General features: G+C 41.1%; 1 protein-coding gene across 3 annotated transcripts; it reads left to right on the forward strand.

Annotated features, from left to right (window-relative positions):
* The first annotated feature begins 464 nt into the window (after positions 1-464).
* Positions 465-13,055, forward strand: LOC134460115 (galactose-specific lectin nattectin-like). 3 transcript variants are annotated; one of them, XM_063212575.1, is made up of 7 exons: positions 465-624; positions 3,924-3,992; positions 6,169-6,258; positions 10,082-10,170; positions 10,527-10,649; positions 10,854-10,965; positions 12,638-13,055. In XM_063212575.1, the coding sequence occupies exons 1-7, from the start codon at positions 546-548 to the stop codon at positions 12,700-12,702; spliced, it is 627 nt and encodes a 208-aa protein (XP_063068645.1). In that variant the 5' UTR covers positions 465-545; the 3' UTR covers positions 12,703-13,055. The 3 variants fall into 3 exon arrangements, with proteins under 3 accessions (XP_063068645.1, XP_063068646.1, XP_063068647.1); XM_063212576.1 differs by lacking the exon at positions 6,169-6,258; XM_063212577.1 differs by lacking the exons at positions 3,924-3,992; positions 6,169-6,258.
* Positions 13,056-21,264: the final 8,209 nt, after the last annotated feature.

Here is a 21,264-nt window from a genome sequence, read left to right on the forward strand (position 1 = left end):
CGCCGTCCTCGGGGGCTATAAAAGGCAGCCCGCACCTGCGCACATCCTCTTTCCATTCTTCACTTTCACAAGCACACATGCACTGACTAACAAATGCTACTGAACACACGCTATTCAAAATACTCCTCTGCCATCTCAGAAACAAAAACAGACAACGGAGGTTGAGGACAAAGCAGAAGTAAACGAGAAGGCAAGCTGTCCGTTTGGGGAGTGGTCGTGATGACTTTAGATAAATGTAAGATGCAATTGTGTAATCTTGCTTGCGTGACTGTAGCCCAGGTGTTTTTTCTCACTTTGCTAATGTACTGGTGTGTTTTACAACACATTGCAACATTACAAAAGAACATTCTAGAACAGCCTTCCATGATGGGCAGGGCACTAACCTCAAGTAGGTGGGTGGATTTTGATGAAGGGTATATATGCAACATGCACTTGGCACCATTGTCTTGTTGCCCTGCCAAGAAGCTAGGGTGTCTTTCTAATCAACACCTTTGGTCTTCAACTCTTTGAGTATCGGCAACTTCAACATCTGCCTCTCCATCACAATGAAGCTGACCATCTCCATGGCAACTCTGTCCACTCTCGGGCTTCTGTACGCTGTGTTCGCACCAAGCGTGACAGCCGGTGAGTAGGAAAGCTAGATTTAGTTTGTTTTGGTTAGTTGCATCTAATCAGAAATGCAAGCAACAGCAGCAAGGGTGACGCTTGTGTACCTATAAGCAAATAGGACTGGGTAAGCACTGAATGTCTCATATCTCAATCACGCAAATGTATTTAAATTGTTGCAACATTATTGAATTGTGTAATAATTTGATTGTTGGGTAACACTTAAGTATAACTACCTATTCACAGCTTTTTAAACACTTTATAAATAAAGAACTAATTATCAAATGTTTATAAATGGGCAAGAAATACTATGTTAACACAGCAGACACAGCGCAGTCGCATCAGTCCTGGAAGTTTCTCCTCCAAAGACCAGAAGGCATGAAACCACGTAAAACTCACACAGTAGAAGTCGATTCCCATTCCACTGTGCAGTCGCAGTTTGGTTATTAGTCATTTACAAACATTTGTATATGCTTTGTTAAATGTTGATTACTCTTAAATGTTAATAAAGTGTTTATAAAGCTGTGAATATAGTTATTCTAAAGTGTTACAGATTATTGTAATACTTCTGGGATGAGCAGGGGGAACCTTCATGGAGACTGATAGCAGACTGTCAATCTCAAGTCTTGACAGAATAAGAAATCTTCTTTAAGGCCACACCAATTTAATTTGTTGGTTCTCGGATTTTTTCAGGAAAAAGTTGAAGCGAGAGGGCGAAAAAAAAAAAAAAAAAAAAAATTAGTCGTGTGGTAATGCCACGGATGTAATAAGGGGACTGTTATGTTATACCACCTGTATATCAGCCTCACATGGACCTCCAAAGGAAGGTGCAAGACAGGCAAACACCTGGACATGGAGAAGGACAGTGTAGAAGGGAATTAAGGCAGCCAAATAGACCGGGCACAACATTAGGGCACAGGGCAATTATTATATTAATCTGGTTTGAATAAACTGAGATGATTCAACAGTCTGAAACCGCAGTCTTTATTGAACAAGACAGCAAATACAGTATTGTGACCATATCAATGGAATTACAAGCTATAAAAGTACAACTTTAGAACGTTAGACCACATCATAGTATCTGCACCACATCTGCACATAGTAGGTTATGTACTTGCATTGAAAGTGACAAAGTAGCATCTTCACAGGAGCTGACAAAGGGCAATTGGTTCCATGTTTGGTATGTGTACGATCCTCAGCCCCATCACCAACTGGTGGTGTTGTCTGTGAGATGAATACCTGGAATGTAAATCAAAATAAGACATTTTTAAATGTAGACATATACAGTTCCTTTATTTTTAACAGTTGCAATCTTCCAGGGTTGGACAAGGCCTATTGCCTTCTTGCACAGAGCAAGTAAAAGCACTGTTTGGGCAAGTGCATGTTGGGCAAGTATTTTATGCATTGTGCATTATTGGAGCAAAAGACACACAATTTTCATCAAATAAAGATATGATATTGATGCCAGTCAAAATATGCCCTTGTTGTCAGAAAAAGTCTCTCATTTAAACAAAGCAAGCAACCTTATGAATAGCTTGAAGTGTTTTTTCCCCTTGGGAAACAAACAAAAAACACAACAAAAAGTAACGTGCAAGTACAATGCATTTGGTTTGGGCAAGTGGAAATAATAGTGTATTTGCCTAAACTTGTCAAACCCTGTACGATGTCATCACCGAGCCGGAGAAGTAGTAAGTTAAACAATAGGTCACGTCAGTGATATAACCCCGCGGTGTTTGAAGGACGGTGTTAAGTGATGCATATCGAAAATGTATTCAGGGGAAGTGCATAGAATGTCAAAGCAGCTGAGAATATGCAATTATTGATTCATCACATGGCCCGTTGTTTACTTTCTCTCCGGCTCGGTGGAACATCCTGACTGAAAAGAAAGATGGCGGCGCCCTGTGACCATGTTTACCAGGGCGCATCATTCGAAAATGTACTTTTATCTAAACTATCCGGCGCAGTATCAAACTTCTCTATACATTGCTTTACGTGTCAACACCCACGCGACGAAGTTTTGAGTAACTTTGAGGCCCGCAAATGGGTGGAAAGTACATATTCATTACGAACTAGTTCTACTTTGACCAGGATTTTTCAGATGGCTAATACGTCAGAAAGTTTTGGTTGCCCTTGCCCCATCATACACCAAGCAAATAATAGTTAATAAAACCCACCTGCACAGACTCTTGGCTGGTTGTTGAAATGGTTCTGTCGAATAAATCCCCGAAGTTCTCTTCGTCTTCGACTTCTGTTATCCTGTCTTGTAAATGCGTAGGCTACTATGCCATACACTGGCTGCTGCCCCGGGGGGCTGCTACTGCTAACCCACAGGGGCTTCAACTTGCCATTGCATGTTTGTCTGTAAAACCATTTGAATGTAACACGTTTCCTGATTCGCTAGTCGTAATCGGCATGTTGAAAGGAGTGGTTTTATTGGTTCTCTACGTCACATGACCTCCAAATACTAAAGAGACACCTCTCCGTTCATGAAAACATGTAGTCTTCGGGGTTTTTTTTTGCGATTTCATTTTTTGGGGTATTGAAACTGATTTTTTTTTTTTTCCATTTTGACACAAAATACAAGCGGCGAATCCGAGAACCAACAAATTAAATTGGTGTGGCCTAAAAAATAAAGGTTATATTTTTCAGATGTGATCAACACTGGGAAAGTGATGTAGGTTTTAATATATGTCTTAATTCTGAAAAACACAGTTGTGGTCACATTGCAAATGTCTTAACTATGGCTATCACTTTACCATGTTAATTAGTTTAATTAATTACACTGCAAATTAAGACATTGTAAAAAATTAACAGCATTAATTATGCTTAACCACACACACATGCGTAATTCTCTTTCTCTCTCACTTTGGACTTGTAATAATTTCCATGAATATATATAGAGTTAGAAAGTGACGTCACATCCCCCAATTTCATGGGACCTCAACGGCGTTTTTAGCCGAAAATCGAAGCATGTAATCCAATGGCGGTATTAAAATTATATTTCGATCCCCTCCGTGTTGTGCCACGAGCTCCACATATGTTGTTTCTGATATTTTTGTTTAATTTTTCGTACGAACTCCTAAACTTTTCATGCAGACGACCTCAGAACAAAACATTGATACTTCTGTATGAATAATCTTTATCTAGCCTCTTAAACAGCATATTTGTAGCCCAGCGCATATAATCACTGAGATCGGAAGATATTTACTCGCTACCATGTTGTTAGATGGTCAGCTTAGGTCCCGTGAAATGCGGAACTAAGGGGCGGGACTTTTAAGCTCTATATCCAACAACTAAAGGCCAAATGTCATTCACAGGACCCAGGCCTGGAACCACAGAAAACAGGAAACGTCAACCTGCCCCGCCTGCCCAACCTGTCAAATATGGTACTTTGGACTTGTATGATCCAACTACTGTCTATGGTTCATATAATGTTTGTAGTTTTTAATCAGTTTTGTGATGCATACAAAAAAGTAATTGTATTAAACACATTCAAAGCCGGGGTGCACATTAACAAACCATCGACGTGGCCCACGGGGACAACTAATTTAACCTTTTTTTTGGTCACTTCGTGTGTCTTATTCTTGCATTAATATTAATTAAGTTGCAACCGCCAGCTGCATCATAGTGGATTAAATAGGTCCAGAGCCCCTTCTTAGAAAATCTGTGGTTCTACTACCATGTAAGCAGCATAATTCCCCCCACCCCGCCCACGTGTTTCAGATGGTTTGGCCCAAGGCTCGTCTTTTTAAATCACACTGGCGCGAAACCGAGCGCCAGTAATGGAAAGCAGAAAGAGGCTGGGCGGAACGGAGAGGGCTAAAATAAAAAAGTTAAGGAGGTGGCAGCCAAATGTGCCAAATTAACTGACATCTTCTCAAGACAAGCTGGTAGGTTACTGAAAGAGATATAGATAATTGGCCTGGTTGTGAATTTTATCACATAACGTGGCGAGCGTTTGCAACTGTCAACTTACTGTCAACTTTTAAAAATGTCACAATGTAGGCTATAGGATAATCTATGCTTTATTAAATGCATGTCTAACATGCTATTTAAATTATTTAGAAGTCAGAGGCGATTCCTCCTTGAGTACAAGGGAGGCGCCGCCTCCTGTACAAAATCACGGAGAATAGTATGTAAACTAATGCTTTACACGACTTAATAACATTGCTATTTCAGACCCAGCTCCATAGAAAATGCATGTGCTCAACTTAGAGATGAAACCAATCTGTAATAAGATCCCGAGACTCGCACAAGTTTTTTTTCCCGCTCATGACAACACAAGCGATCGAGTCTCAATGGACTTCAATGGCATGTGGGATTGTACGCTTTTTCAATGGCAAAATGCTAAACGGTCATTGGCTATTGTCGTGAAATTTTTTTGATTTTGAGACTGAGCCTCACTGGGAGTGAATGGAGAAGAGAGAGGAGGGGGGAGGGACCGGAGACTGGAGCTCCGACTTGTGATTGGGTGAACCCCGTGTCAGTAGGCTACAGTAGTTGATTTCATTTCGAAATGCGGATATGTTATTAATTTGACTGAGAAGTTTCGTCGTGGTAACCAGTGGGGAAGCTATTCATTGCGGTGTACTCCAGTTTTGTGTACATATTCTTGTAAACCTAGTGTTGCGAATAAAGTCTTAATAGTGGCACGTCCTTATCCTTTTTAATCTCCCAATTCAAAAGTTGAAGTTGCCTACTTTTCGTTAGGGCTAGCTTGCAAGAAAGCTAGAGAGCTATGCAAAATGCCAAGCATTGTGGATTAAATTCTGGCGAATTCCAGTCGTCCTTATGAGGAGAAAATGAATATCAAGGAGCAGAGCAGAGCACTGCCTGATATTGACTTGGTGAAAAAGGTAGGGAAGAACAACCGTTTCTTTTCAGCTTTCGTGGTGTCTGATCAACTGGTTAACTGCCAAGTCCCGTGAGTGGCGAATGAGTCCTTGTTTCCTAATGTGTTGGCAATATCTGGTAAATAATTAAAGATTTTGCGACCTCTAGTGGTAAGTTAAGCCGTGCACCCAGTAATGAACAAAGACAACGAAGGCAAATTCAATCACATCATTATGTGGCGGAGGTAGGCCTAATGATAATAATAATAATAATTTTAAAAAAATATTTCCCTATGAATAGGCTACAAGGGGGATAATGATTAATGATTAACAAATGTGTTTCAACAAGAGTCCTTTAGTGTGTGAGGCCATATGTGGCTCAGCACCAATGTAAGATGTCAAAATTGACCCTAGAACATATGATATCTACAAAAAGTAGAGGCACAGTATTACGGTGTGATTTGACTTACAGTGCTGCCAATTGTAATATATGATATTCAGGTCTGGGACTCTTAGCCCTGAAAATATAATGAATCTGACACAAATAGTTAAGGAGATAGTCTGAACATGGTCTGAGAGTCTGAACATGGTCACTCATGCAATGTCGCTAAAACAAGGGTAGGGGGTGTCCTTATTTACAGATTTTTTGTGCCAAAAGTATCCACAGCTGAGTTCTGATATTGTGGATATGATCTATTGGATGTTTAAGCCATCACATACATTTTTTCAGGCAAATCCGAGGGGGTCGAGTGGGAGATTTTTCAGAAACTTGCTGATTCCAGCTGGAATGACCCTCAGCACATTGAAGAGCACGAACAAAGTAAGATACACAGGGATTGTGCAGATGCTTACTTTCTGATGGCTAGAGATGCAAATGTGCAAAGCCTTTTGTCAGGCAAAAAGATGTCTTTACATGATGAGAAAGTTAAAAAGAAGCACCAGATAATGGAACACATCATTGATGTGGTTAAAGTCATTGGAAAATGTGCTCTTAGTTATCGAGGGGATAAGACAGAGGCTGCTTACACCCTAGAAAACACTGCAGTCAATCATGGCAACTTTTTAGAGTTGCTTCTTCTTTTGGGCAGATATGACCCCTGTCTTCAGCAACACATTAGCAGTTGCATTGAGCAAAGCTAAATTCACCATAACAGTGGAGCAAAAGGAAGAGGGTCTCTTGTGACACTTTTTTCCAAGGACATAATCAACAGAGTTCTGGACATGCTCAAAATGCTGATTAAATGCACAATTGCTGATGAGGTCAGATAGGCAGGCATGTTTTCAGTTCAGATAGACACTACTCAGGATGTGTCATCCACAGACCAATGCTCTATCATACTAAGATATGTGACAGATGTCATTCATGAGCGACTGGTTGCTGTGGTGGATTGTGAAAAGTCCACCGGTCAGTATTTCACTGATCTATTGAAACAGACCTTGGATGAGCTCAGCATTAATATTGGCACATGTGTGGGCAACTCCACTGATGGTGCTGCCAATATGCAGGGCCACTATCAGGGGTTCACAGAATTACTCTCTGAACTGGCTCCTACACAGATTCACATATGGTGCTATGCCCATGTGTTAAATCTTCTCCTGACAGACACAACAGGCAGTGTAGTTGAAAGCGCATCACTTTTTTCCATACTGAATGATGTGGCAGTGTTTCCGAAGGAGTCGTGGAAACGCATGCAAAAGTGGGAGGAGACGAGCGAGGACAGACGCCACCGAAAATTGGCTCCAATAGGAGCAACAAGGTGGTGGGCTAAGGATCAGAACCTTACAAGGTGTTTGGGAGCTTTGGTGATCCAACGGATGCTCTCTATGTTGACCTCTTGTTGACCCTAGTGGGAATTGAAGCGGATGACACAATGAAGTTAGTGAAAGTGAAAGCCCATTGGGAAACTCCAACTCCCATTGTCATTGTGACACAGCACTCCACAGCACACAAGTGAACACTGCACACAACGAAATTGCATTTATGCCTCACCCGTGCAAGGGGGCAGCCCTCAGTGGCGCCCCATGGGGAGCAGTGCGGTGGGACGGTACCATGCTCAGGGTACCTCAGTCATGGAGGAGGATGGGGGAGAGCACTGGTTGATTACTCCCCCCACCAACCTGGCGGGTCGGGAGTCGAGTCTGACGCCCTAACCGCTCACCCATGACTGCCCTAAGTTAGTGGTCAGGGCCAAAGGAAAGGGGCATGTGGAAACCCTTTTGAGATATGAGGTTATACTCACAGCCCAGATTTTCCTCCGCATCTTCAGGTACACCTCCCCTCTATCCAAGTATTTACAGACACATGGGATGAATATTTTGTCAGCTCAGCGTTTGGTTGAGGGGACAAAGGATAGTCTCAATACATTTGTCAGGGACTTTGAGGGAGTTAAAGGAGCAGCTGATGTGTTTGTGAGTTGGGCCAACAGGAGACTGGAAGAGGCAGACGGTGAGCTTGTTGTGGAGAGTTCACTCCCACAAAAACGTGTCAGAAAAAAGAAAAGAATGCCCGGAGAGCTCCTGGAAGATGACACACCAGTCTCACCATATGCAGCGTTTGAGGTCAAGGTCCATAATGTCATTCTGGACAGAGTTGCTGGCAGCATCAGCAGGAGGTTTTTCGGCCAATGCAACCTTTGCCTCAGATTTTGCTTGCCTTGACCCAAACAATTTTGCAGAGTTGAGGGCAAAAGGAATCCCCAGTGCAGCACTGCAAGAAATAAGCAAGTGTCTCAGTCAAGTCAAGTCAAGTTTATTGTCAATTTCTTTACATGCACTGGTCATACAAAGAATTTGAAATTGCGTTTCTTGCTCTCCCATGCAGACATAGACTAATCTAGGTAAGGACATAGACAGTATAGACATAGACAGTACTCATACATGGACATAGACAGTATGGACGTAGACATTGCTCATACAGACATTTAAAGTGCAAGACTGGACAACAGAAGACTTGTCTGATGACAGAGCAACAGTTAGTCGGTTGCATGACAAGCTATACAGCCTGGCATCCCAGTGGGAGAGACTGAAAAAGTCCCCTCTGGAGGATTATGTGGTCAGGACAGGGAGAGAGGTCATACAGACTGATGATGAGGGTAGTGGATACATGGAGCCAGAATTTGAGCTGGAGAGCAGGACATGCTCTTCATGCAAAAGGTGTGTTATTTGTGTTTACTTGACCCTTGTATAACCTCCTCACGGATCCTTATCATGTTATCAGGTTGGCCTATAAGTTCCTCCTGACTCTCTCAACCACCCAGGTGGCATGCGAACGGAGCTTCTCTGCCTTAAAATGCATCAAAACCATGCCACGAAGCTCAATGACGCAGGAACTCCTTGAGGCATTCATGCTCATGCATGCTGAAAAGGACATTTTGATCTTGATTGACAATGACATTGTCATCACCGAACTAGGGCTGGGCAATATCACGATATATATCGTTATCGTGATATAAAAGTGTGTATCGTGACCTTTCTCCTATATCGTTTATATCGTGACAGTAATTTTATCAATTGTATACAATTGAATATCATTTAATTACATTTCATGTTGTCACAATACACACTAAGTTGATGTAACTGTAAAAATAAGAATAAAAAGATTCATTTTAAAGAAAGGTTGTTTTGCGACATGAAAAAATAAAGAGCTAATAAAGAGAATAACTGGAAACGTATGTAATTGTGCTATATCGTGATATATATCGTTATCGTGATATAAAGTAATCCTTATCGTGATATTGTTTTTTTCCATATCACCCAGCCCTACACCGAACTCACAAAGACAAGCACTTTGCTGAAAAACCTTCTGATGTTTTAATCCAATTTAAATACAGTATGTGAAGTAAGCACTTAGAACACCACAGTTTATTGGTTTAGTTATGTAAAGGAAATTTGATTTGTGAAAAGACTTCTTTATCATTATCTTTATTTTATTTGAATTTCAATTATACATTGTTAAAGGGCCGTGAATAATTGTATGCCATAATCTAAATAAAGTAAAAGGCATTGTGAGAGAATTGCTTTTTGTTTTATATTTTTCTATGTACTCAATTTTGTCCTCTGTATCAGAGTGACCTGAATTTGAATTAACTTCCCGGACTGAGAAGAGGGCCCACTCCGGGCCTGAACACATTATCTGTAAATGCCATGTACTTAATTCATACTAGCGTGTCCTTTATTCATACTAGTTTCACCTAATAATTCTGTATGAGGAAACCAAAAGGGGCCACATTCAGTGTTTCGGAGTAAACTGACCAAAAAAAAATGTATCTCTGTTTTCACTGTCATATAAAATTATTTTAGAATTCATAAAAAAACTTGTAAAACTTGTTTATGATCCTTTCCATATGGAATCCATGCTGTCTTTTGGATCGAAACAATTGTGCCAAACAGATTGCCTTCTTCCCTCAGAAAAGTCCCATGTGAATGCTCGAACTCGCATCATTCAGTTAGGTTGTGTCAAGTATACTTGCTTGACACTCCAATATATAGAATAGTGAGTGATAGTGAAAAAATGAAATGCATTCACCGCTTAAATTACATGGTCATGTAATAAGGTGACTATGGCAACCTTTATACAATGTTTGTGAAGACAAATTTATGTCACTCACAGCTATTTCTTTCTCCTTGTCTCTGATTGTTCTTAGCTGCGCAATGCCGTTCTGGATGGACTCCAGGAGGAGGTGGACGTTGCTTCAAGTTTTTCTCAGAACAGCTAACCTGGTCTGAGGCAGAGGTGGGTATTTCTCTCTTTCTCAATCGTCAAACATCTAGACTTTAAAATGTTTTATATTTATGCTTTTATAAAGTGGGCCCTGCCGTGGAATAACAGTCGGGAACTTGGTTACTACGCTGGGGACCTGGGTCATTTGCCAATCCTTCCCCGTCTCTCTCTTCCCATTCCATTCCACTGTCCTGTCAAAAATAAAGCTGTAAAAAGCCCAACAAATATATATATAAAAGCAAGTGTTTCCCATCATCCATATTCAATGTGTTTATTATTATTATAATGCTTATTATTATTATCATTCTTCTTGTTATTGTCTATCATTCCTAAGTGGTGCCACTCTCTTTATTTCTGTTTATATTTAGGAACAGTGTGTTAGGTATGGTGGCCATCTTGCATCCATCCACAATGAATATGAACAAAATACGGTGAATAAAATATCAACGTCTGACATCAAATCTTGGATTGGGGGAGTCGGAAACCAGAAGGTAATACGTATATTGCATAATTTTGTGTACAGCACTTCTGCCAATAGTACAAGTATCTCTTTTTTATGCTTTACATTGTTTCTTGTTTGCTTATATGTTTTTCATTGATACTTATTTGCAGTCCAAATTTTGTCACGATTTTCAGCACATTTCAAAGTGACTGACTTAAAGGACATTGTAAACTAACTAAATTTCCTTTTCCAGCCTGGTAACACTTACAGTTGGACTGATGGCACCACAATTGACTTCAAGAGGTGGGCAGACTATGAGCCAAACAATAGCGGGAATAATGAACACTGCATGGACAATGACCACTGTACGTATGTCACTTAGCTATTGAAGAGACACATTTTTATGTTAATTAATCAGTGGCTTATTAAACAGGCATCTCTACGGGCACTTCGAAAAATGCAAATCAGACCTTCAACATCTCTTTCTTTTCTGAATATCTGTAACAGCTTTAATAATATAACAAATATAATGTTTATTTTACCTGAAAAAAAAACCCACCACATGTCACAATGGTATATTGAAGTATCCAATTCATGAACTTTTCTCTTCCAACACATGTGCAGGTGCAGCCATAGTGTCATAGTCTGTGTGTGTGTGTGTGTGTGTGTGTGTGTGTGTGTGTGTGTGTGTGTGTGTGTGTGTGTGTGGGTGTGTGTGTTCGCTACTATGGTAGAACCGATCTCAGAATCCATTTTCACTACAAGTGTACATATTCTTTTTACCTGCAGGCTAGCACATAACCCACTCAATATCACAACACAGTGTGTGTCTACATCAGTGTTGCCAAAAGAAAATCAGCCAAAGTCGCTATGGGCTTGCTGAAAAGTCGCTAGATGACGTCATGACGTTACGTATGACGTCACAATGTCACGCACGGCGCGCTGATCTACAGAAAACGTGCCCACATGCCTTCGTCCACAGTACAAATGGGCGGTGCTGCTACTTTTTGGAGATCAGAGCTTATCTGCAGCCCCGTTTAACCGTGGGAAACGCTTCTGACGGCGGCGCAGAGTCAGTCAGAATTATGTGGAAAAACGATTCATTCGTCACTGAGAATGCACGTTTTAAAAAGTCGCCACATGCACCAAAAAGTCGCTAAAGGCGCTAGATGAGTTTTTTGTCGCCATGTGCCCGAGATTCACTGCGGTCGGTGCGGCCAGCCTGCTAGTGCTCATTTAAATTTGTCATATGCTTGTAGGGTAGACCGAGTAAAGTTAAGTACAGGGTACAGTTTAGGTAAATCAAATATACCTGTGTAACAACAAGACTCTGATCTAATTCCAAAGTGTAGGCATAACATAAATGACAGTCCCAAAACATTTGGTGACCATATCGAAGATTGTGTAATCTCGGTTTATGTTGACATTCGGTTCCTGCCATATCTTTGTCCCATATCGCTTGCCGTAGTCTCATACAAGCAGATGTACGTGCATGAGAATTCCTGTGTGTATCACAAAAGCTGCCACACCGTGGTGCATCATGTGTCACATCTGTCTCTACCCGCCACTGGAAATGCGTGGTGTCGTGGGGAGGGACACTGATTCGCCTCTCACAAGACAAGCGAAATAGTCGCTAGATTCGGACAGATTGAGCCTGAAAAGTCGCTAAGTCGCTAGATGATTTTTTTTGTCGCCAGAGGTGGCCAAAAGTCGTGAAATCGGCAACACTGGTCTACATGGGTATGACTAATGTGTTTTGACCCTAAATAACATTTAGCGGCCTTAATGCCGTTCTACATGTGCATCTAATATACATGATGTTCTGTCGTCACTAGGTAGCTCGGCCTCCTAATCCACTCCTCACAATTTGATTGGCCTGATTAAGTTTCGATTTTCAGCCTTGCAAAACGACCGCAACCGACTAGACTGTCCCTGAGAGCAACTTCAATTTGGGCTAGGGGCGTCAATATTTCTAAGCTAGCAGTGTAAGATATTGAAGTGAATATGTTTAATTTTTTCTGTTCTCTTCTCCAACAGCAAAAGGCGGAAAGTGGAATGACGACACTTGCCACAAGAAATTGCCATATGTTTGTGCCGTTTAGGTACTACAAGGAACATGACTGCAATTTGAAGCTTCAATTTTTCTTTTTTCCCCAGAAATGACAGCTTGGAGCTGCATTTCTTGCTTCAAGCTACATAAAATGCATACATATAAAAACATGAGTAAAAAAAATGCATAAGCGTGTCTATTCACCAGTGGAGGGAGGGTTGCACATGCATGAGGAATAAGAAAGACTATGTAGTAAAATATGTAGTGTTACTTCTACGCCCAGAAAGTCCAATTAAACATAACATCTTCTAGAGTGCATTTGGTCTAAGAGTACTCTGCAAGTGTGGAAGTGCAAGTGTATTCTGCAAGTGTTCTCCCTGAGCAGTGACCCCTTTGTCGTTTACCCCCCAAACCCCCCCCCCCCCTCCTTTTCCCTGCTACCAGACTGTAGACCGTTTCACCCTCTTGCACCCCCACATCCCCCAACCTATGACTATCGCGCAACTACTGTAATCAATAAAGGCATGATCAAAAGACAAGCTACAGTGTGCTGTGTTATCATTGTAAGTATAGCCCAAACACCAGGGGCCTATACTAACAAGCTGGTTCAGGAGTAAAACAGGTTTAAGTTAAGAGATAAGTCATCTAAGAAAATGAGGACTCCAGGCTCTTCTGTTGTCAATGTAATAGGTCACAGATACACTGCCAAAAGAATTGTCAAATGTCCTCAGTAGAGGTGTCTTACCTTAATCGTACCCACGAGTTCCTTCTACGTCTACTTAAAGACTCATCCAGTCAGTCAGGTTTGTCTGTTCACTTGGCAAAAAAGATATGGGTAATCCCTCCTGCGTAAAAGTACCCAACATTCACTTGAAAACAAGGTAATTTAGGAAAGCAATCCAAAACACTTTCTCTAATCACCACCACGGGAGACTGCAGAGTAAATATGAAGACAGCAAACAAATGCAGAGTGTGAAGGGACGGGATGCAGGTGCGTCGTTGTGCCGAGTACCTAGTTCCCTCATCAAAACAAAATAAAGACAGATTAACCTTTGTGTGTTTGAAGCAACATAATGACTGGAGTGTCATGCCTAAACTCTGATTTGAATATCAAGAGGGTTTATAATCCACCATGACATTGGGGAGGAGGTAGGCCTACGTTATTCATGAATACTTAAGGCGTCTGAATTGAAGTGAAGGTTATTAGGGGCAAAGCTTGAATAATTTTTTTCCTCCCCAAAGGAACTGAGAAGAGGTCATAGGTAACCATTGAGAAGGGGGTGACTCTTCTCGTTCCATCTTGTGAAATTCTCCGTGGGATGAATTGTGTACATTTATACATGATTATTATCATTAAACTTCATTTTGCACTAGGGCTGTGCAATATATCAAATTTATATTGTGATATCAGTACTGCTGTCAAACGATGTCAAATTTCATAAAATCTAGTTGAAACTAGTTTTGGTCATTTGTTTATACTGCCAAAAGGTAGGCTACACAACGCACAATATATTCCCTTACTTAAACCTTTGCGAATGCAGAGCAGACATACTAACAAACACTGTGTGTTTCCCTATGGCTCTCTACTCACTACTGAAGGGAGATAGCGAATTGTTTGGCACATTTTTTCATTATTAAAAAAAAACATTAAAATCGTTTATAAAATGTGATATCAATATTGACTGAAATAATTGTGATATTGTTTTTTGTCATAAAAGCAGCCCTATTAACTTAAGTGTACATCAACAGCGACCTACGCTACCTGAGGTCACTGAAGTTTCGCCATGAATTCGTTTCCCTCTGGACATGACATTGACATGTTTGATTAGCTAAATACTTAACCGCTCTGGTCTGTCAGCCTTGGACATTCGGAGATGTGAACATTCCAACACATGTTTTTTGTTTTGTTTATAAACACGGTGTAATTAGGAGGGGCAAGACACTGGCAGCCAACCATGTGAGCTCATTTTTTGACCGACAATGGTTTACAACAATCAAAGGTTGAGTTGTGCGCAGCCAGGGTCACGCCGCCAGGGGAAAACAAAAATTGAGAACCCATGTATAGGTTTTCCCCAAACCGTGTCATAGCTCATTACCATAACATTAGCTTGACTTTAATCGCTAAAAATTCGCTCTGGTCGCTTGGCTCCTAGTGAACTCGATTCACCACTTTAGTTGTCGACCCTCCATAGAGAAATAATGAGTGTCGTCGCTCAGCGTAATTCGCTCTTGGTGTACACAAAGCTTTATGCTCTTTATTGATTGATGAGTTTACTCTTTGTGCTGTCTTGATTACATTGTAAATAAGAAATCCAGGGGAAAAAATAAATAGAGAATGAGATTAGGGACAAATTAGGAAACTGTGTGTGTGTGTGTGTGTGTGTGATTGCTTGTATTTGTATGTCATTGACCATCTCTCTCTTCCTGCCCAAATCATTTATGTCATACACACATACATTACAGACACACACATACATTTTTGTACATGGTTGTGTGTGTGCGTGCATGTTTTTGTGTATGTGCATGATGTGTGAGTGTGCATAAAAATGTGTGTGTGTGTGTGAGAGAGAGAGATTTGTGCATTGTGCATTCCTGTGGTAATGCTGTAGCCCACTCACACATCTGCTCTCTCCTGTCCCGTAATTGCTGTTGGAGCCGCGGCATGATTGCGGACAAATGAGATGCAATTTCGGAATGATAACAAGAAGCCCGCTGTAAACAAAATATTTATGTGAAAATGTCTATGTGTCCTATGTGTCTACCGTATGAGTATAAGTACATACACTTTATTCTGCTGGGCAGACTTCTGGATGATAATAGTGCTTTTCCACCACTATTTGCATTCCCAGCTATATGGGACTTGTTTGAAATATGTGTCATTATGTATGGGTTTTTTTTTTTCAAATCTAATGTGTGCCTATGTGCACTAATAGTATATCCAGTCTATGATACACATATGCCTCTTTCCCACTGTTGTTTTTCGGGTAGGCCCACGGCTCGACATAGCGTGACTCGGCCGCCACTTTTTGCTTTTGTTGTGTCGTGCGTATTTGAAAAGCAAAAAATTGTGGCTGAGTGGGGCTTTGTCGAGCTGTAGGCCTACCAGGAAACCAGCAGTGGAAAAGGGGCAATATAGATTTGTATTTATTTATTTGTAGTTTATTTGGCAGGGACAATGCAGTGCACATTATTAAAAACATGACAAAACAAGGCCATGACACAATTTGCAGATGCGAATACATAAAAGGTTTACAGCTAGATTGCTAATTTTCAACCCCAGTCCAAATAGACAAATGGACATAATTTAGCTATTTACTCCCTGATCTCTGATAAAGGTGAATGCTGACGTGATTAAAAGTGCAGAAAAAGGCCCTGCCGTGGCCTAACGATTGGGCACTGGGTTACTATCCCAGCGACCTGGGTTCGATTCCGGCCTGGGTCATTTGCCGATCTTTCCCCATCTCTCTCTCTCTCTCTCTCTAACTCGCTTCCTGTCATGATTTCTAACTGTCCTACCAAACAAAGGCAGAAAAAGCCCTAAAAATGTTTTTGTTAAAGGGACACTGTGTGAGATTTTTAGTTGTTTATTTCCAGAATCCATGCTACTCATTCACTAATGTTACTTTTTTCATGAATACTTACCACCACCATCAAATTCTAAGCATTCATTATGACTGGGAAAATTGCACTTTTCATACATGAAAAGGGGGATCTTCTCCATGGTCCGCCATTTTGAATTTCCAGAAATGGGCATTTTTAGCTGCAAAAATGACCGTACTTGGGCCATACTAGATAAATTAAGTTTATTACTTAGTAAACTTTCACAAAAGATCAAATGTTTTAATAGGCAACCCAGTTTCAATGATCAGCATAGTTGCAGTACCTTTTTTGACCATTTCCTGCACAGTGTACCTTTAAGTGCGCGGAATGAGCTGTGAAGTTGGATTTGAATTCAGAAAGGATGCAGCAGCAACACATTTTTTAAGCCGTCAAATTGTGCAGCTTTTCTATAGATTTACTGCCAACCAGCACTCAGTTAAGTTCAGAGGTAAAATTGTCCCTCAGTTCACCTTTCTGCATAATGTCAAGATTTGATTATGTGATTCAGCCGTTTTATTAAAGTGACACTCCAGGATTTTTTACATTGGACCCTATTTCCTAGTTAGCCAGAGCCGTCTACATTGACATGTGGGGATACTTTTTTTCTATTCCAAGCAGTCTGTGTAATTCCAGAGGTCACTGGTGCAAGGCTAGCACAAGTAAACCACTCTTTGGTAGCCTCTCACTAAAATATTTATATACTTTATATGCATATTATATATGCAAATAATACTTTATATATATATATATTTTATATATATATATATATATATATATATATATATATATATATATATATATTTTATATATATATAATAAGCAGCCGAAACTTTGTGAAGCAAAATAATCCAATTATGAATGCGTAACGTCGTCGTGGTTAATCCTGGCGAGAAAACAAAATGGAGTGAGTGTGCTCTCTCTCACTCTCCTCTTCCTTGCTCGCTGTACTGTATTACTTTTTACTTTAATTCACAGTGTCTCTCTCCCTCTCCCTCTCTCTCTCTCTCTCTCTGATGCTCTTTGTTTCTCTCTCTGTGTTTCACACACACGCACGCACACACACTCACACTCACACACACACACACACACACACACACACGCACAAACATACACGCACAAACATAACTCCTCGTTTCTGGATTATGAGCAGGTGTTGTTCTTTATTGTGTTCAATCCGTCACCTTCTGGTGGGCCTACTCAACTAAACCTGATTACATGGCTTCATTTACAATCCATCACACACACACACAGGCACACACACACACACACACATACACATACACATACACAAACACACACACACACATACACATACACATACACAAACACACACACACACACACACAAACACACACACACACCAGGCTGGCATCATGTAAAGTCGTATGTATGTCACGCCAGTGCATTCCTCGTTGAAGTTGAAGATGCTCTGCTGTGCCCAGACCAGAACCATGCCTAATAGGTGTGTCGTTCACGAACGAGCCGGTTCTTTTGAACGGCTCCCTGAAGTGAACGATGGGAACCTCGATCACAGCTGGGGGAGCCACTTGACTGTTATTTCGTTCATTTTTCATTCATTTTAAGCACGTGACCTCGATCTGAGTAATTAAATTTGGGAAAAAACACAATTGTTTGCCTTAAAGAGTGGCAAAAACGGTCTTTAGAAGCAGGAGAATAATCAGTTGCTGTTTGGACAAAATTACCTTGAGGTTGAGTCAAAATACTACATTCTGAACACTGAATTAATAATTGAAAAAGGGCCAAAAGAGCCAGTTTTTTGAACGGCTCTTTGAAAGGAACGAGCCACTAAGATCCGGATCCCGTTAAAGAGCCATAAATCCCACCTCTAATGCCTAACACTAAACTGTCAGTAAAGCAACATTTCTGCTGCTTTACTTTAGCCAAGAACAGTGAAACAAGCTAGACAAATGCCAAATCTGTTGCAGAATTGTGCCTAGACCAAAACCATCCCTAAACCCAACCTGTCACAGGGATTTGTGGAGCACATGTCAACATGCAAAGCCATCATACACAAACGTGATAGATGGTTTAAATTGGCGAATTATCTTATTTACTTTTATGATGCCATGTTGCACACACACACAACCACACAGTTTAGTACTTTTATTTGGATCGTCACACAGGGAAGGATTACAGATCCAAACAGTATTGGAAAAAGTCCTGTAGATTGGCAAGATTGATGATAAACAGATAATAAGTCCAGTCTCTATGGATAGATGTGACATCTCCGTCTCCAGATGGACAGGCTCCCAATTATGGCAGAAATTGAGCAGAATTTGGCAAGTCCCTTTGCACTCTTTTTGCATAATCCACACAGTTGCAGTCCTCGCATGACCAGCTTATGTACATGTCCAAGGCTTCCAAACACTAGGGGCCTCATTTATAACGGGTGCGTACGCACAAAAGACTGCGCACGCCAAGTTCACCGCAAGGTTTGGTATTTATAGAAAAAGAACTTGGCGGTAAACATGCGCAGCTCCACGCAAAGTTTGACCCATGCGTAGGCACTAAACAAAAGACCAAACGCGGAAAGCGCGACCTCGGGAGGTAGCTGGAAGAACGACCCGAAATTGGTTGAAGAAAAAAATCAAAGGTCACGTGTCACGATAGCCACTTTAACATTAGGCTAGTTAATCCAGTTCGGAACGAAAACGCGGTTGTTTGTTGTTTGGTAGGCCTAATGGTGGAAAATGATAAGTAGACCTACCTGGCCTATCCATAGCCACATGCATGTAATAGACGCTTCAAATTGTACGTTTAGGATAGGCCTACGTTACATTTGGAAATACCCTACATTTTATTAACAATAACCACGGACCTTTCCGGTATCGGGCTATAATCGTATCGGCTATAAAGTGTTCCGAGTCTGCAAGGAATTACGTCAACATTTAAGCCAGTTGCAGAATCATCTGCTCGAGTCCCAAGTGCATCTGTAATGGTTGATTTTCTCAGCCATACAGGCAAGCGCAAGTGCCATACTGGACAGCTTCGTTTCTCTTGTTGCATGTCATTTCTTTTCCATGCGGTTATTCGTCATCAAAGCAGAGATGTGCATTTGACAGCTGGCCTTATACACTGATAGTGTAAGTTTATAATACACACATTTAATAAATACAGACTAGAAAATGCCCATATGTCATGCTGTCTGGATATGTCGATCGACAGCTGCGCGCAGTGACCAACGGCAATTGTTGAAAACAGTTTAAACCCGGTGCATATGAGGTGCGATGAGACAGCGAATAGATTTTCTACCGGTGAATTTCACATGGGGACATGCCATGTGAGATGTTTCCTTGACGCAGCTATTTTTCCCTTTGTTGTGGCAGGTTCATGTCCATGCCATCCTTATTTTATTTATTTTTTACTTCTGGTATAGCGTGATTTTTGTCAACATAACCATCCACATGCTGCAATTCAAGGTTTTATTTTTGTAGCCTACGACTTCCCAAACTTAACCGCTCCACTTTGCCCAACGTTCTCTAGGCCTATCTAATAAAACTGTTTGCTCCACATGTGGTAAATAGGCTATCTCGTCTGCTTTCCGCACGCCGTCCACAGATATAAATATTCATTTTGTGCGTTTCACTGAATATTCATAGATAATTATGGGTGTGTCCTCAGGTGCGCACATTTGCCGCAACTTCAGAGCCAGTTGGGATTTATAAAGGGAAATCGACGTGGAACGTGCGTGCGCCATGCTTTATAAATCAGAATATTTTCTTGCGCACGCACATCCTGAGTTTCGTGCGTGCGCCATCTTTTGGCGCATTTCTTCCGCAAAGTTTTATAAATGAGGCCCAAGAACTTATTAACTTGCAGTTATACCCCAGATTCATGATTGATTCACGAAGTGGCTGGTACTTAAGCATTTTGTCATTAAAACAAGTGTCCATATATAATCAAAAGAGCAGCCTATTTCAACAATGGTCACATTTGTTTCATCAATGATGGTAATATCAGGAGAGTTTGGGATATTATTTAACTGAACGTCTGCATGGTTTTCTTTATTAAACCAGTTTATCTGCACAGCACTGTGTTTATGCATATGTGTCATTGCATCTTAATACTATCGGAGATCAGGTCAACCAATCACACCCACACACACACACACACACACACACACACACACACACACACACAAACACTCTCTCTATAGCACCTACACACACACACACACACACATCTACTTGCGCATATACTACAAACACACACAACCACTGACACACACACACACACACACACACTTGCGCATATACTACAAACACACACAACCACTGACACACACACAAACACACACATCTACTTGCGCATATACTACAAACACACACAACCACTGACACACATGCACACACACACACACACACATATCTGCCCACGTACACACTAAGAAAAACACACACACACATACATACACTCTTAAAATGGATTACACTCATCTTCCGCTGTCACACTCTATGACTCAACAGCAGTCCAGTCCAAGCCATTCTCTCAAGGAGTTGAAGTGGAATCACAACTCAATTCCCTCTCTCAAGCTCTCCCATCTATCACTCAGGGCTGCGTTTCCTGACCAAGAACTTCAAGTGATCTTATAAACATTCCTCTTCTGCACCCAATTCCTAAACGTGATTGTATTGTAAATGCACGCAGCATCCTTCAAGGAGTAAGGATCTTACCAGTTCTCGTAGAATTTTACTCCAACAGCTCCCAAATAATGATGTCCTGTATAATGATTGTGACAACATAGTAAGAACTCAGGATTCTAGCCACATCCTGTATGCAAATGGACTGTAGTTACATATATACAGTAGCGCCCACTCCTTCGAGCACTCAAAGCGCTTTACATTGTATGCCTCACATTCACACACCGGTGGCAATGGCTGCCATGCAGGGTACCACCCTGCCACCAGGAGCAACTTGGGGTTAAGTATCTTGCTCAAGGACACATCAATGCGGTCAGGCAGAGTGGGGTTCGAACCTGCAACTTTCTGGTTGT

Source organism: Engraulis encrasicolus, chromosome 12 (genome assembly GCF_034702125.1).
Source record: "Engraulis encrasicolus isolate BLACKSEA-1 chromosome 12, IST_EnEncr_1.0, whole genome shotgun sequence".
NCBI lineage: Eukaryota > Metazoa > Chordata > Actinopteri > Clupeiformes > Engraulidae > Engraulis > Engraulis encrasicolus.